The sequence below is a fragment of the Mirounga leonina genome, unplaced genomic scaffold (assembly GCF_011800145.1).
Source record: "Mirounga leonina isolate KUSES-001 unplaced genomic scaffold, KU_Mleo_1.0 Mir_115, whole genome shotgun sequence".
NCBI classification, from domain to species: domain Eukaryota; kingdom Metazoa; phylum Chordata; class Mammalia; order Carnivora; family Phocidae; genus Mirounga; species Mirounga leonina.
The window spans coordinates 88,878,186-88,895,397 of record NW_023270268.1 but is presented as its reverse complement, the minus strand read 5'-3'; the positions used below and the strand labels follow the sequence as shown (position 1 = coordinate 88,895,397).

Here is a 17,212-nt window from a genome sequence, read left to right as displayed (position 1 = left end):
CACAGGGCCCCACTCACCCAGGGGATAGATGGAAATGTTTGGGAGGGCCTGATAGCATTAAGTGAGCCTTAGACAATGGATGCTAAATGCTCTGCAATGAGAGGGGCAGTTCTGCAGAACAGAGAATTCTCTGGCCCCAAATGCCAGTGATATGAAGAAGAAAAAAAAAAAAGAGATAAATTAAACTTCAGGCTGTTCTCTTTCTCCAGAGAGTACTTATCTTTGTTCTGGCACCAAATCCTGTTAAGTAATTGTATTACTTAGAGTAGGCTAAGCTGCTATGAGAAGTAGAATCTCAAAATTCTGAGGCTTAAGGAATTTATTTCTCATTTACATAGCAATCTAGGACAGTTTGCATAACAATCTAGGACATTTGTCCAGAGTTTGGATAGCTCTTTTCCTCACACTGATTTAGAGACCTAGGCTGCTTCCACTTTGCCTCAGTCCTGTCCCCTAGCACCTTGTCATTGTATGTGCGGTTTAGGCTGGTGATTACATCCTAATTCTAGTGGTCAGAAAGGGAAAGGAAGCGTGGAGGAGGCATACAGACGTCTTCCAGGTTCTCGCCTAGAGAGCACCTTCATTCTGCCCGCTTCCATTGAGAACTTAGGCGCATAGTCACATGTGTTTGACTGGCAGCTGGGACATATAATCCAGCTGAGTGCCCAGGTAGAAGATAACATTTCAGTGTATAGGTATAATGAGAAATAGGACTAGGAAAATAATAAACGGTAGAAGTTAGTTTGGCAGCTCTCAAGTGGCAGGTCAGGTTTGGACTTGGCCCTGTAACCACAGGAAAAGCCAGTAACTGTTTCTGAGCAGGAAAGTGGAATGATTGGTATAATTATTCTAGCAATAGTGGGCAGAATAGATTGTGGAGACCATTTAAGAAGCTATTACAGGAATCCAGAAGTAAGAAATAAGGTAATAAGCAAGTATGGCGGCCATGGGAAGGGAAAGAGGAGACAAAATGCACTGATATTGTTAGGGACACATGGAATTCCAATGATAACCACTAACATGTATTGAACATTTTACATGTATTAGCTTATTTAAGTCTGAAAAAAAAACCCTTTGTTATCCTCATCATATTAATGAGGAAACTGAGACTTAAGAGTATGAATTGGGACAGAAACCAAGTCATAGGAGGAGTTAAAGATACATGAGTGATGGGTAAATCTAGGCAGCATTTATAGATTGCTCTGAAAAAGTTTGACCATGGGGCGCCTGGGTGGCTCAGTTGGTTAAGCGACTGCCTTCGGCTCAGGTCATGATCCTGGAGTCCCGGGATCGAGTCCCGCATCGGGCTCCCTGCTCAGCAGGGAGTCTGCTTCTCCCTCTGACCCTCCTCCCTCTCCTGCTCTCTGTCTCTCATTCACTCTCTCTCAAATAAATAAATAAAATCTTTAAAAAAAAAAAAAAAGTTTGACCATGAGGGGAGGAGAGACATAAGACATTAGATAGATGGAGAATTATCAGGTAGTAATAACAGTCTTTATTGAGCATTTTCTGTGTGCTGACCACTGATCCAAGTGCTGTACACAAATTATCTCATTTAGCCATTTTATGGGTGAGAAGACAAAATTTGTCCAGGGTCACAAAGCTGCTAAATGGCAGGGTTGGAAATGTTTTCCCATGCGTGGAATGAGCTATATATTTGAAACCCAGCTCAAATTGTCTTTCAGCAGTCTCCCTAGGTGCTCAACCCGCATTTCTCTTGCTCTCACTTGCTCTCTCTTCTGTGACTCTTGATACATCTTTAATTGTTGCCACATGTTTGAGCGCCTGATTATTTGTTAGTAGTTTTCCTGTATGTTGGTTATATTTAAACTTCTTGAGGTCAGTAACCATCTTCTGTCCTTTTCCTATTTTCTTAAGAGTTCTAGTACAATGTAGTACATACTTGAAAACATTTGTTTGTGAAACTGATTATTTTGTTGATTTAAATATTCCAACAAAAAGTTAATCAAGGATGTACTTACTTAGAGCAGTTGTATTAGTCACACATGAATCCTTTCAATTTTATTCATTTTCTTAAATAATATTTTCTAGATTTGTTGCCATTTAGCTGTTGATTATATATTGAATTATACATGTACATAGAAATTCATACATATATACTGAATAATATACTGATTAGAGAGGATCTTTTTTTCATGCCTTCTTAATTGCAACCTCATAGTCTTATATTAAATGTGTCTGCCACTTTCCCCACAGGTAGATGCTGGCTGGATTGGATTTTGGTCCATAGTTGGAGGCTGTGTTGTTGGAATAGCTATGGCAAGGTGAGACTATTTTATGTCAAACATGTGAGTGGACCAAACCAAAACCAAAAAAACAAAAAAATGGCTGCTTTCAATAAATGCTAAAATTCAGGGAAAAATAAAACAGGCAAAGGTCAGAGAAGGGCACTTGTTCAGACTACAGGAAAATTCACATGCATTAAGAATTTCCTGCTACAAGAAACCTTTCTCAGGAGCAGTCTGCCCTAAAATGTTTTTGGAGGATGGAGATGTATTTCCAGCGTAATTAAGCTGCCTGTCTCCATATTATTGGAGAACAGCATCTACAAATGGAACCCAGAGAAAGATGATACAGTAATAAAGGCAAATTGAATACTTACCGAGAATTGAAAAGAATCGTTTGTAAGAGCATCTCTAGAACTTTCCATGAAAAGGAAGGATCTGATTAGCAGATATTTATTTTCGGTCTTTTTTGGCAGGTACATCCCTGTGTTGTTGTTTTTTTTTTTAAGATTTTATTTATTTATTTGACAGAGAGAGACACAGCGAGAGAGGGAACATGAGCCGGGGGAGTGGGAGAGGGAGAAGCAGGCTACCGCCAAGCAGGGAGCCCAATGTGGGGCTCGATCCCAAGATCCTGGGATCATGACCTGAGCTGAAGGCAGATGCTTAACGACTGAGCCACCCAGGCGCCCCCCATCCCTGTGTTTATCCCATTTTGATGAAAAATGTACATAAAGACTTCCAGTTTCACCAAACTCCCTTTGATCTTAACCCATTATGACAACACATTTTTAGAATGAGTCAGAAGAAGTAAAAAGTCTCATTTTTTTTCTGGGAAAAAAAAAAAAGAATGGAAATACCCCTCATCCAGGTGACTGCCTGTAAAACTATTCTTAGTGTTTCCAAGGAGATAATACTCATTCACTTCTCAAATCATTTACCTTGTTTCATGAAAAACAAAATTAAGCAATCAACTTTACCAGAAAGAGAAGAATCTAATTACATATTTGGAGAGATCAAATAAGATATGTAAATCACCTCAGTATCTGAATACTTAAACATAATTGACAGAGGATAATATTATATCTAGACCTTACAGTTTACATAGCATTTCTGGGATAATGAAAGAATAAATTGACACTGTAATTTCTAAATCACTCTGAGGTTTTTATAAGTTCGGGAAATATAAGAATAAAATCTAAAAGCTAAAGAAGAAGAATAGGCAGAGAGCATTTGTAGGAAATCACTACATGGAAAATGAAATACATTGACCTGTCATATTTGACAGAATCCCTATCTAACTTTTCTAATTAAATCTCCAAGCCTATTATAGTGAGTCATCATTAACCAAATCCTATTCTGAGCACCAGATAGGTCAAAGAGGGAACTATCGTGTATCAGAAATGACATCTCACATGTACCTTTTGCTTTATTTTCTTTCTGTAAACCCTTAATTTTATCTATATAGAAATAGAGCTAGAGGAAAAAATGAGAGTGAGGACATTTCTGTTTTTAATTCATTGAAATGGAAGTTCTAAAAAATACTACCCTTACTTTGGGATCTGAAATCAATTGTAGCTATCTGCTAGGCCTAGAATCCGTTTTAAAGTTATGTTCATAACACCATTTGGGGGATCCCTAGAACAGAATCTCCTTATAGACATTAGTGCTTAGGTGATTTTTTTTTTTTGGTAATTATGTCACTAAAGGCCACTACAAAATGTCCTAACAGTGTAGTTTGATGGTATTAACCCATTTGAAAGGAGTAGGTCTACAAAAATAGCAGATCACATTGGTTAGCTTATTCTTGTGTGATCTTGCCCTGTCAACGTCCTCACTGTTCAACTTTTTTCAGTTTTGATTGTACCAGAAAACTATTTTATTCCCTCATACCTCGCCATCTGCCAGTCAGACAAGTACATTCTTGCAGCATACCAAAACATAAATCAAAAAAGTGTTTGGTGGGCGTGAAATTATAACAGTTTTTGGATTTTCTTGAGGGAAATTTCTATCAAGCTGTGGAACCTTTTTCAGAGTACATAAGAATTTTCTGCTCATGAACTTTCATAGTTGAGAGCAAACTTAAGTCCCTGGACAAAAGATGCATCCATTTTTTTCCACCAAAAGATGGCATCAGCTGTCATAGGAAAGCTATTTTAGTCTCGATAACGCTTACAAACATGATTAACCTTATCACGTCAAATAAGCACAAAAGATAGCATTTGAAAGTATTAAGAAGGACAGTAATCACAGTAGAAATTAAGATCAATTTTCAAGGTAGAAAAAACACGGTAGATGTTATATTTGGGAAGGGATTGGTTTTTCAACGATAGGAACAATTCTCAAGGACAGAGTAAGTTGTAGGCACAACCAGAGAACTGTGCCCTGTACAGCCATCAGTTAGCAGACGAGGAAAAGTGACGGGCAAATAGAAAAGTTGCGGTTCATAACAATAAGCATCTCTGCCATTTGCCTTTCAATTTCTTGTTAATTCAGAAAAAAGCAGGAATTTTGAGAACTTAAAATGCTATGAAACATAAGTCACAACCTTTAGAGGATAGTATTCATTATTCCAGAGCTACACTCTTGCTCTCACGGAGCTTACAGTCTAATGGGGAAGACAAAAAATAAACACCTGCAAGAGCAAGAGAAATGCCAGTAGAGATCAGTGCTGTGAAGAAATGGGGTATGGAGACGGGATAGATGGTGAGGACTTCTTCCGTGAGCACAGAGAGTCTTAGTGAAGACTTACTGAGACCTGAACGACCTATGGGGAAAGCAGGAGAAAGGTCAGGAATGGGAGTAACCAGTGTTCCAGGCAAACGGGACAAATGCAAAAGCAACCATCGCTTGTAGGAGAAACAGAAGCAGGGCTGCCCAACGGGAGACTAGTAAGGCAGAGAGCAGATCATAAAGGAACCCGGGGGCTCCGGGGTAAGCGTTTGTACTCTCCAAGTTTGAATTTTGGGAGAGTCACCTTTGCCAGTTTATGTCAACCAGTTAGCCTGTTTTCTAAAACTAGAATAATATGGGGGTGCCTGGGTGACTCAGTCGTTAAGCATCTGCCTTCGGCTCGGGTCATGATCCCAGGGTCCTGGGACCGAGCCCCGCATCGGGCTCTCTGCTCCGCGGGAAGCCTGCTTCTCCCTCTCCCACTCCCCCTGCTTGTGTTCCCTCTCTCGCTGTGTCTCTCTCTGTCAAATAAATAAATAAATAAAATCTTAAAAAAAAAAAAACTAGAATAATATGTGTTCATTATAGAATGTTTGGAAAGTATAGAAGAATACTTAACAAAAGTAAAAGTAGCGTTTAAAAACACAGAATCCATCCTGTAAGTTACAGATCTTGAATAGAGATCACATTTTGTGTGTTTTGCAAGAGGAAAAAAAAGATTTCCCACAAAGTAACGTTTATCATACACACAAAATGTACCAGTTAAAAAAAGTTTTGTCACTTGCTTTAGAAAGAACTCGTGGAAATGTCTTTAAGAAATTATTGTTTAATGGAAGTGTGTCATTAATTTAAATAGTATCTTAAAAATCCAGGAAGGATTATAATAGAACCTTGTTTCTTTTCAGGTTTGCAGATTTTATCAGGGGTATGCTGAAACTAATTCTTCTCCTCCTGTTTTCTGGGGCTACCCTGTCGTCCACGTGGTTCACCCTGACCTGTTTGAATAGCATCACACACCTGCCTTTAACCACAGGTAAACACAGACAGTTTTGAGCTTTGAATAGATATTTTCAGTTCACAAAAATATATATACCCCAAAAGTAGGAATTTTTCTTGTTTTCCATAACTAATGGAAATAGAATAAGTAATTATACTTATAAAACTATAAAAATTATAAAACTAATAAATGTACAAAAATGTCTCCCACGTCCAGACATCAAACTATCTTCCCATTAAAAAGTTCAAGAAATAATTTAAAATATTTTCATTGGTATTTTACATACGGAAAAGAAGTATAATCTTTAGCCTAAACTTATATAGCATAGAAAAGCCTATATTCTTTTAAAATTCATATCAGAGCATTGATACAAAGATTTTTATCTTCTTCATAGTCATTACATCATTGTTAGCTGTAAGGAAAATGAACAAAGGCATAAAGCTATGTTTGAAGTATACACCAGTAAAATTCTTTCAACCAGCAACTATAGGTTATTCAGTCTTCTTACATCATTAATACAAAACAAAACTTACTGACAAATACCTATTGGAAGTATATCATAGGCAGCTTACTTAGCTCATCTAATTGACCTGAAATATTTATAGTTGCTATTGCATTGTTACTTAATAGTATCATTGGGGGGGGGGTCTTTATTAGTTTTCTATGGCTGCTGTAACAAGTTTCCACAAATATAGTGGCTTAAAATGACTCAAATTTATTGTCTTACATTTTTGCCAGCTAGAAGTCCAACCTGGGTCTCACTAGGCAAGAGTCCAACTCTAGGGAAGAACCCACCTCCTTGCCTTTTCTAACTTCCAGAGGCTGCCCACATTCCTGGGTTCGTGGCTCCCTTCCTCCATCTGTAAAGCCAGCAATGGGTCAAGTCCTTCTCATACAACATCACCTGCACCTTTCTTCCAAGTCACATCTTCCTCTGAGCTCTCATCTTCTGCCCCGCCTTCCACTTGGATCCATGTGATTACATTGAGTCCACCCAGATAATCCAGGATAATCTCCCAATTTTAAGGTCGACTGATTAGCAACCTTAATTCCATCTGCAGCCGTACTTATAGGTAGGCTAAAGGAACCTTTCTCTCATGGAGTCCCCATAAAACATACATTCCACTGGGCAGTAGGACCCTGGAGAGCCACTTTTAGACTCTGGTGTGCTCTTACCCATGCAAGTACTTGTTAAAATAAATAATCCTACATAATCCTCCAGTCTACCTTTATAATAAATAATCCCATAATTAAACACATAATCCAGTAGGTGGCTATTACTTGCAAACGGATTAAAAAATCTGCAACTTTAGCAGTCTTTTGTTAAAGGAAAAGAAGGAGCAATAACAGAGCTCTCTTGGTCTATAAAATGATCTGTCATAGTATCCCAATTTGTACATATGTGCTCTGTAATAAAATGACCAGCAATTTATATATCAGAGGCATCAGATTTTTCAGACAGCCTTTATTTTAGAGTTCCTACCAAGCCAGCTTCTCTGGAGTGCCACGGCAAATTCACAAGGGCATCATGGGTTATTTTAAATTTCTGAAGGAAACACAGAGATATTCCACATCTGTCAGACACTTTGTGAACCTCTAGTTCGAGAGAGTTCCCAGTTTCATCATTAGATCCCTGTGGCTTTCTTTTTTGATAACATCATATCTTTGCAAAGTTTGGTTTCCTGCAGTGGCTGTGATAAAAAGTAAATACTGCACAAAAATCAGGTCTGATTCTCGGATTTGATTCCAAGATTTGAGAAGTCATGCAGTTCCCATCAGATTGCACGTATCTCATTAGTCAGTGGTTGTGGTTATTTGAGACTGAAATAAAAATACATTTCTTTCAATATATGGGTATTATTTTTTAAATGGCCACTAAATTGTTAGGACATATATATTTATTAAATGGTTTGGCCCCGACTATGTAATTAACAGAACTGTTAGTTACTTCTTTTGGCCTTGGGCACCATGAAAAAATTACTAAGGCACTCAGTGTGCTGTGAAGACAGGTTTGGAAATTTCTGCCCTGTACCATCCTGCCAGGAATCCCTTTCTTTAATTTTTATTGCTTTGCCTATAAAGCCCAGTTGTCCAGAGTAATGGTTTTTGGATACTGTGCACTTTTTATATACTAACATTCCTGTATTAGGGTTTTTGAACAATTTTGGCAAGTATTCTGAACCAGAATTTTTTGTTTTATTTTATTTGGGTATAATTTCATAATTTAGCAGTTGCACAACATTCTGATAGAATAGTTCTGGTTTACAACTCTTCTTATTCATGGCATTACACTCAGATTTGTCTGTGTGTGTGTGTGTGTGTGTGTGTGTGTGTGGTACTGTATGTCAAGTATGTATCTGTTAGATTCTATAAGAACAAAGTTGTAAGTATATAATGAACACATTTTTGCCCTTGAATTGAGTGTAGAATATTCATTATAAGATATTCCATTCATTAAATTTTATGTGTTTTCTATTTGATATGATAAAATTAACAGTTTTATCTCTGGGTGGAGGTAATAAGAAAATTTCTTTTTTACCTCCTTTTTTGTCTAGATTTGTAATAATGAGCATGTTTTACTTTCATAATCAGAAAAAAGGTATGTATTGAAAACTATGCATCTTTATAAATCTTAAAGGAAAATTGATATAATTGACCCTGGTCAGGACTATGTTTTTCCAGTCTGTCCTTGAAAATAATTATGTTGGACAGAAAGGAAAGCAGAATTCTAAATTAAATCAAGGCCAGAACTGAAAGGTTAAGTTTGATGTGGCCATCTTCACAACTGAATTTATAAATTCTACTGTTACTTCCAATTGCAAGTCAGTTTTTAAATGTCACTTAGAAACTCCTGAAAGAAAGAAGAAAAAAAGAAACTCCTGGTAGATACTTTTTTAACTTATACTGCATTAAAAACTAGATTTTCGCATTCCTTTCCTGAATGATCATGGTGGGTGTTTTTTTCTCTTTCCTGATACCACCTAATAGTTACTTGAGTGTGTTTCTTATCTCCCTTACCAATCTGAAAATCTGGAGCATGGACTTGTGCCTTAGCAATTCTGACCCCAACTCCCGCCCTACTACCTAGGACAAGCCCTGAGTGATGAATGAATGAGTGAGTGGGTGAGTGGATGGATGAATGAAGTGTATATTATCTCCATTTTGAATCTCAGTGGATATGACTTGTTGCCGGTAATAGCAACCATGGCCACTCTGTTACTCAGCACTAGCTGTAGGCAGGCAAAAGGGCACATTTTAATGGAACAATGGAGAATTTGAATCATCTGTTACAGATACTCTTACTGCCTTTATAAAAATCTGACCTAATTCCTTTTAAGTAGAAGAGGTTTCATGAAAGGGAACTTACTACAAAATCTAATTATAGACAGATCTAGACCTTTAAACTGATATTTAAGGCCGGTAATGGCAAATTCGTATTTCTTTTTTACCAGAGTCATTCTTTTTTTTAATGAGGAAAATATCTAGTCTTCTTCCCATTTCTAGTAAATTTAGTATTCCTGTTGTTACTTTTAAATATCAGAAGAATCTACATGAAAAGTGTGAAAATATATGCATTAATTATAATTGTTGACATAATAAATTAAAAGCTAGTTAATTTTGTTCAACCATGTGTTATAAGTGCTGCTACTACTAAAACCTTCTGGTGCAGTATTTTTTGTGATCTACTGATCTTGATATTATTGTTTCCATCTCTGTGGAAGAAAAACTGGATCATTCCATTCTATCTAGAGGTGCACTGTTTTGATACATGTACTTGCTTATATATATCCCCTTGGAGGCTATCAGCAGTATCCTTTTATTTCCTTAAGGAAATTCAGTATTTAAAATTCTATTATATCTTTATTAATTGAAGTGTCTTCAAAACAGCAAATAAATTAACTCATGACTAGATAATGTGAGTTTCAAAATCTTGCAGCTTATTCTATATACAAAATTATGAAAAGACATTTTTCACCTTATCTGAAAAGTAGGTATTAAACCCTGTTAGCCACAGTTCACACAGTCATTTTTCACTGAACAGATAAATGCTTTGAAAATGGCATTTTGAAAAATGTTAGCACTTTGATGTTGAGTTTGCTGAAACAATATAATTTGAGTTTTAGCAGAAGTTGCCTTGGGAGGTTCTTCATCTAATTCAAGTTACTGGAAGACCACAGTGGCAAGGTCAGAAACAGATAGTGAGTGGGGAGTAAGGGGGGGCAGATAAGCTAGATGTGAGCCCCGTGAGAGTGATAGGTGACTACAAGCTGACTTCAAGAGGCATTTGAAGAAAGAAAACATACTCGGTTTATTGAAAGGCATGTGACATGTGTAGGCTAGAGAGTGATCCTCTTTTTTTTTTTTTTTCCAGTTTCGGCATATTAACAACTTTTTTTATTTTTGAATTATCACAAACTTCAATCAGAATACTTTAAAAAATATTATTCTGCATGCATTTAACAAATCTGACAAAGGACAAGTACGCAGCTGACTTGCATTATACTATGAAGTTTTACCTGAATGGCCCGCCAATTAACACAGATTTAAAATCATTAAGTACAGGTAACAGTGAAAACTTCAATGCGTTATTCTGCTGGCATCCTACCACTAGGCACACATTCATGTAACACTGCTAGCAATTACCCTGGAGCACGGGCAGAATGCGGATGGAGGAAGCTCCCTACCAAGCAAGTTTAAGGGATTAAATGTCGTTGACGTCGTCGTTACTACTGAGGACAAAGCTGCTGCCTGTGGAGGGGGGCCCTTCGTCTTTCACATTCCCCACCCCCCTCACTGTCCCTCTCTCGTCAGAGTCGTCAAACAGCTTCTCACTGGAATCCTCGTCGTCGAACAGCTTCGCGTTGGAATCATCCTCTTCGAACATCTTTTCGTCCACGTCTTCATCTTCCTTTACCTCTACTCCTTCTTCCTCCTCTTTGTCATCCGAGTCTTCGAGCATCTTCTCGTCAGCGTTTTCGAGCCCCTTTTCGTCTGCGTAGTCTTCGTCCTCTTTGTCGTCTGACTCATCATCAAACACCTTGTCGTATGTGTCTTCCCCTTCTTCCTTGTCATCGGACTCTTCGTCAAACTCTCTCTCGGAGACTTCCTCCTCAAATGCTCTTTCGGAGCTGCTATCTCCAAATTCCAATTTGTCAGAGTCATTGTCTTCAAACTCCCTACCAAGAATGTTTTCACCAAACTCCCTGTCGGAGCCGTCTTCGTCAGAATCCTTCTCGAGGCCGTTCTCTTCAAATTCTTTCTCGGAGCCATCTTCAAACTGCTTTTCAGAGCAGTCTTCTTCGGATTCCCTTTCCAAGTCGTCTTCATCAGACTCCTTTTGGGGGCTCTCGTCCTCCTCATATTCCCTGCTGGGGCCATCTTGGTCAGATTCCTTTTCAAGGCCATTCTCTTCATAATCATTTTTGAGCCTCTTCTTTTTGGATTCCCGTTCGGGGCCATTCTCTTTAGACTCTGTTTTAGGACTACCCTCTTTGAACTCTTTCTCAGGACTGCCTTCTCCGGACTCTGTCTCAGGGTAGTCTTCTTCATGCTCTCTTTTGGGGCAGCCTTCCTCAGACTCTGTTTTGAGGCAGCCTTCTTCAGATTCTTTCTGGGGGTAGCCTTCTTCAGGCTCTTTCTCGGGGCCACTCTCTTTGGCATTTTTTTCAGAAGCATCTCCTTCAAATTCTCCCCCATCTTCAGTTTTTTCAAACTTCTTTTCATCGATAGGTTCTTCGAACGCCATTTCATTTGTGGCTTCTTGTGCATTCATTTTAGATGTGCTATGGTGCTCTGAAAAATGCCTTACTCTAGAAGGCCCTGCCCTTTCCAAAGCACAAACGGAATTCGAACACCGGAGGCCTCTGTCGGCCTTGGGAGCATTGAGGAAAGCCTCCCATCCTCTCAGCCTTTCCTCCCTTTCTCTTGTGGTCTCTTCCACCTGATAATCTGTAGTTCCATCCCACGCCTGGGCAGTGATTTGACGGCCACCAAACCACCTTCCATCGAGAGTCTGAATACAATAATCAGCTTCCTCTGGATCCCTGAAGGACACAGAAGCCACACCATCTGGGTGTCTATCAAAGAGAAGGAGCTTCCTAATTTGTCCAAACTTTGAACACTCTACTCGAAGGTCTTCTCTGATTTCATTCAGCACCAATGGGTCATCCTCAAAATCCATCGGATGGAACATATTTTTGATGATGACAACTCGCTCGTGGCGCATTCGGGGTGGGCCGGCTCGTCTCTCAGGTCTCCAGTCCAACTGCTTCTGTTGCAGAGACAGCTTTTTCTTGTAGTCTTTGCACTTCTTCTTCTTCTTTGAGGCATCATATTCCCCCTTAAGTTGAAACTTTGCCACTTCAACGTGTAATTTGTAGCCTCTAATTTCATCTTCATCCAAGAGTTTTAACGCGAGATCCACAGATTCCCTCTTCAAATAACAGCAAAGACCATCTCCTTTAAGATTTCCTTGATTATCTTTGTAAAGTTTGACTTTAAATTCTTCCGTTTGAGGATCTCTCATAATAATGCCAAACTTGGACATGAGCTGTATAAATTCATCCACTGTAATGTCTGGAGGCAAACCAGACACATATACATTTGTATTTCTGTCTTCTTCAACGTGAAACCATCCTGATTCGGCCTTTCTCTTTTCTCCCCTCTTTTTGGGATCACTGGGTTCAGGGGTTTTTCTTTGTGGAGGTTCTTCTGCAGTCCTAGCACTGACTTCTTGTACATTTGCAGTAGAGCTAGATGCCCCATCGTTAGAAAAGCCATAATTGGCCTGATACGTAGCAATGAAATCTTCAGTGATCTTGGGGAACCACGCCTTCTTCTCCAGGTCCCACTCGTACTGTGTGTCAGCCGGCTGCTGCCCGAAAGAATCGGGTTCTCCACTGGGATCCTTCTGGGTGTCGCCGTCCTTGGCGTCGCCGTACAATTCTTGCTTTCGCAACTGCTCATCAAACTCGTCGTTCCCATCCAAGTTGTTGCCGCTCATGTTGCCGACTTAGGCAAGGGACAGGGTCCGCGCGAGCAAGCAGGAGCAAAGAGGCCGAGACGCGGCCGGAAGCTGGCTTGCTCCACCGGGCCTCAGCGCCCGCGCTCTACCCAGGGCGTGGCGGGAGCGCGCACGCGCCGCTGCCGCCGCCGCCGCCGCCGCCGCCGCCGCCGCCACCAACCAGGATTGAGACGCCTGCAGCCCCCGCGGCTCCCGCGCCCCCACGGCCCTCGCGGCAACGTCAGGAGATCGCTGGAAAACGGAGACCCGCTCGGGCTGACGCAGTCGCCATTGTCGGCACGTCGCGACCTAGAGAGTGATCCTCTTAATAGGAATGAGAAAATTCAGAAGGGGATGATGAGCATGATTAAAAATATGCACTTTTTTTTTTTTTTTAAAGTAAGCTCCATGCCCAGCATGGAGCCCAGCGCGGGACTTGAACTCACAACGCTGAGATTAAGACCTGAGCTGAGATCAAGCGTCAGATGCTTAACTGACTGAGCCACCCAGGCGCCCCAAAGATATGCACACTTTTAAGGAAATTAGGGATTTTAAGGAAGGAAAGCTAAGTGACTTAATTATACTTTCCACCTTTATGAACCGGTCATCACTGTTACTCATGTTCATCACTGTCGGATCAAGAAGGAAAAAATAGAACGTGGATTAAAAGAAGAGAATGGATTTGTGAAAAATCTTAAATGTAAGAATCGTAAACTTGTTGATAGGGCCTATTGAGCAAGAGCATATAAAGTTTATCCACGGAGATTTTCAAGAAGAGGAACAAGTCTGTAAGCAGACTCTGTTTCTGGAAGGTAGGGGGCTTGACCAGGTGATTAGTCACTGTTCCATGATGTAACCGTGCATCGCCTTCTGCAGAACCATAAATAATTCCTTGGGAACTTAAAAGTTACTGATAAACCTGTACCTGTGATATCTGATAGCACAACCCATCTCAACTCTGGGCCCACTATTTCAAAGGATTATCAGTTGTGCTTCATTTCTGCAAGATACAACCACTTGGCCTTCCAGCTCTAAGAGACTCTAAACATACCTGTCAGCCTTTATAGGACTAAAGTGAGCCAACAAAGAGGCTAAACAAGGGACACCCACAAAATAACATACAGAAAGAAAATCACCACCATTAATGAATATTGCAGCAAAATACACTCTATCCTCTTTTGGAGCTGCAGTTTCATGAGTACATGAAATATGCAGTAGCATACTTTAACCAGTGGCAGATCATAAAGGCCACAGCAACCATTTTTAGGGAGAAAATGTGAGGCCGAGAGAAGTACAGCTCAGCAGTACAGAAATGTTCTACCAGTGTGTGTGTACATACATATGTATGTATCCCGTATGTTCAACACACCCAAAACCGATGGAAAAAACTGCTGTTAACAAACATTGTGAATGTTTACTGTTTCTCTTTTTACATGTGTCTGTTTCCTGAAGGAGTATTTTCACTTGCAATATCAAGTTTAACTTAGATTATAAAAATATTTTTAATAAAGGTCTAATCTAATAATTCCCAGTTAACTTTCCTAACTTCATCATAAAATAAAATTCAGTCAGCATGCATAATAATAAAATTTATCCAATAAAGTAATGTTAAAAACCAACTCTTTAGGGAAATTTCTTGATTCTAATACTTAAAACTTTTCATGATAAACATCTATCATACTATTTTATAATCCTTCTTATTTCTTATAATACTTCTTAATAAAACTGTAAATAAATTCTCTATTATTCTTATCTACCTAGAGGCCCCTATAAAATTTTTGTTTTTAGTATCTTAGTTAAGTTCTTTACCTAAATGTATTTGTCATTGATTTACTTGAATGAACTTTAGTTATCATCTGATATAACTTATTCAATAAATGAATCTCTTCCATTACAGTCCAGATATATGTCTCTCTGACTGCAACTGGAATACCACCTCAGAGAGGAAGCTGTTCCCTGTCCCATTGTTTGTCAGCTCTGGGTCCTGGGAAATTCTTCCTCCTATTGCGATAACTGATTTGGAGCAAACAGCTTACAGGGCAAGTCAGCTCCCTCCCCCTTCCACTGACACCCTCAAAACATTAGATCTGTCATGTCTGGCCTTCGCCTTAATCTAAGCATCCCTTGGTTCTCACAAGCTGTCCTCACCAGACATGGATTCCCAGCACTGACCAGCACAGTCAGCCTCTTCCTTTTTTTTTTTAAATTTTATTATGTTATGTTAGTCAACATACAATATATCATTAGTTTTTGTTGTGGTGATCCACGATCCATTGTTTTTGTATAACACCCAGTGCTCCATGCAGTACGTGCCCTCCTTAATACCCATCACCGGGCTAACCAATCCCACCCCCCCAACCCCTGTTTGTTTCTCAGAGTCCATAGTCTCTCATGGTTCATCTCTCCCTCCAATTCCCTGCCCCCCATTTTTCCCTTCCTTCTCCTAATGTCCTCCATGCTATTCCTTATGTTCCACAAATAAGTGAAACCATATGATAATTTACTTTCTCTGCTTGACTTATTTCACTTAGCATAATCTCCTCCAGTCCCATCCATGTTGATGTAAAAGTTGGGTATTCGTCCTTTCTGATGGCTGAGTAATATTCCATTGTATATATGGACCACATCTTCTTTATCCATTCATCTGTTGAAGGGCATCTCGGCTCTTTCCAGAGTTTGGCTATTGCGGACATTTCTGCTATGAACACTGGGGTGCATACGGCCCTTCTTTTCACTACATCTGTGTCTTTGGGGTAAATACCCAGGAGTGCAATTGCTGGGTCATAGGGTAGCTCTATTTTTAATTTTTTGAGGCACCTCCACACTGTTTTCCAAAGTGGCTGTACCCACTTGCATTCCCACCAACAGTGTCAGAGGGTTCCCCTTTCTCTACAACCTTTCCAACATTTGTTGTTTCTTTCCCTGTCCATTTTTGCCATTCTAACTGGTGTAAGGTGGTATCTCAATGTGGTTTTGATTTGAATTTCCCTGATGGCTAATGATGATGAACATTTTTTCATGTGTCTGTTAGCCATTTGTATGCCTTCTTCAGAGAAGTGTCTTTTCATATCTTCCGCCCACTTTTTGACTTGATTATTTGTTTTTTGGGTGTTGAGTTTGAGAAGTTCTTTATAGATCTTGGATAGCAGCCCCTTATCTGTAGTGTCATTTGCAAATATTTTCTCCCATTCTGTGGGTTGCCTCTTTGTTTTGTTGACTGTTTCCTTTGCTGTGCAGAAGCTTTTTATCTTCATGAAGTCCCAAAAGTTCATTTTTGCCTTTGTTTCACTAGCTTTTGGAGATGTATCTTGAAAGAAGTTGCTGTGGCCGATGTCAAAGAGGTTACTGCCTATGTTCTCCTCTAGGATTTTGATGGATCCCTGTCTCACATTGAGGTCTTTCATCCACTTTGAGTTTATCTTTGTGAATGGTGTTAGAGAATGGTTGAGTTTCATTCTTCTGCATGTGGCTGTCCAATTTTCCCAGCACCGTTTATTGAAGAGACTGTCTTTTTTCCATTGCATGTTTTTTCCTGCTTTGTCAAAGATTATTTGACCATAGAGTTGAGGGTCCATATCTGGGCTCTCTGTTCTGTTCCATTGGTCTATATGTCTGTTTTTGTGCCAGTACCATGCTGTCTCGGTGATCACAGCTTTGTAATAGAGCTTGAAATCGGGCAACGTGATGCCCCCAGCTTTGTTTTTCTTTTTCAACATTTCCTTGGCGATTCGGGGTCTTTTCTGATTCCATACAAATTTTAGGATTGTTTGTTCCAGCACTTTGAAAAATGTCATTGGAATTTTGACCGGGATGGCATTGAAGGTATAGATTGCTCTGGGTAGCATAGACATTTTAACAATGTTTATTCTTCCGATCCATGAGCATGGAATATTTTTCCGTCTTTTTGTGTCTTCTTCAATTTCTTTCATGAGTGTTCTGTAGTTCCTAGAGTATAGATCCTTTACGTCTTTGGTTAGGTTTATTCTGAGGTATCTTATGGTTTTTGGTGCTATTGTAAATGGGATTGTTTCTCTAATTTCTCTTTCTACAGTTGCGTTGTTAGTGTATAAGAAAGCAACTGATTTCTGTGCATTAATTTTGTATCCTGCCACATTACTGAATTGCTGTATGAGTTCTAATAATTTGGGGGTGGAGTCTTTTGGGTTTTCCACATTAAGTATCATGTCACCTGCGAAAAGAGAGAGTTTGACTTCTTCTTTGCCATTCTTTTTTTTTTTTTAAGCTTTTATTTATTTATTTGTCAGGGGGAGAGAGGAGAGCACGAGCAGGGGG

General features: G+C 39.5%; 2 protein-coding genes across 2 annotated transcripts in view; one reads left to right on the top strand and one right to left on the bottom strand.

Moving 5' to 3' along the window:
- The window catches only part of SLC49A4 (solute carrier family 49 member 4), a 76,698-nt gene that overhangs the window by 40,689 nt on the left and 18,797 nt on the right, over positions 1 to 17,212 (top strand). The window contains exons 6-7 of the mRNA XM_035000020.1: positions 2,218 to 2,285; positions 5,825 to 5,952. Of these exons, the coding sequence (XP_034855911.1) occupies positions 2,218 to 2,285; positions 5,825 to 5,952 (196 nt within the window). The remainder of the gene's footprint in view (positions 1 to 2,217; positions 2,286 to 5,824; positions 5,953 to 17,212) is intronic.
- Positions 10,619 to 12,934, bottom strand: LOC118007023 (HIV Tat-specific factor 1-like). Its single transcript, XM_035000017.1, has one exon. The coding sequence runs from the start codon at positions 12,917 to 12,919 to the stop codon at positions 10,619 to 10,621; it is 2,301 nt and encodes a 766-aa protein (XP_034855908.1). The 5' UTR covers positions 12,920 to 12,934.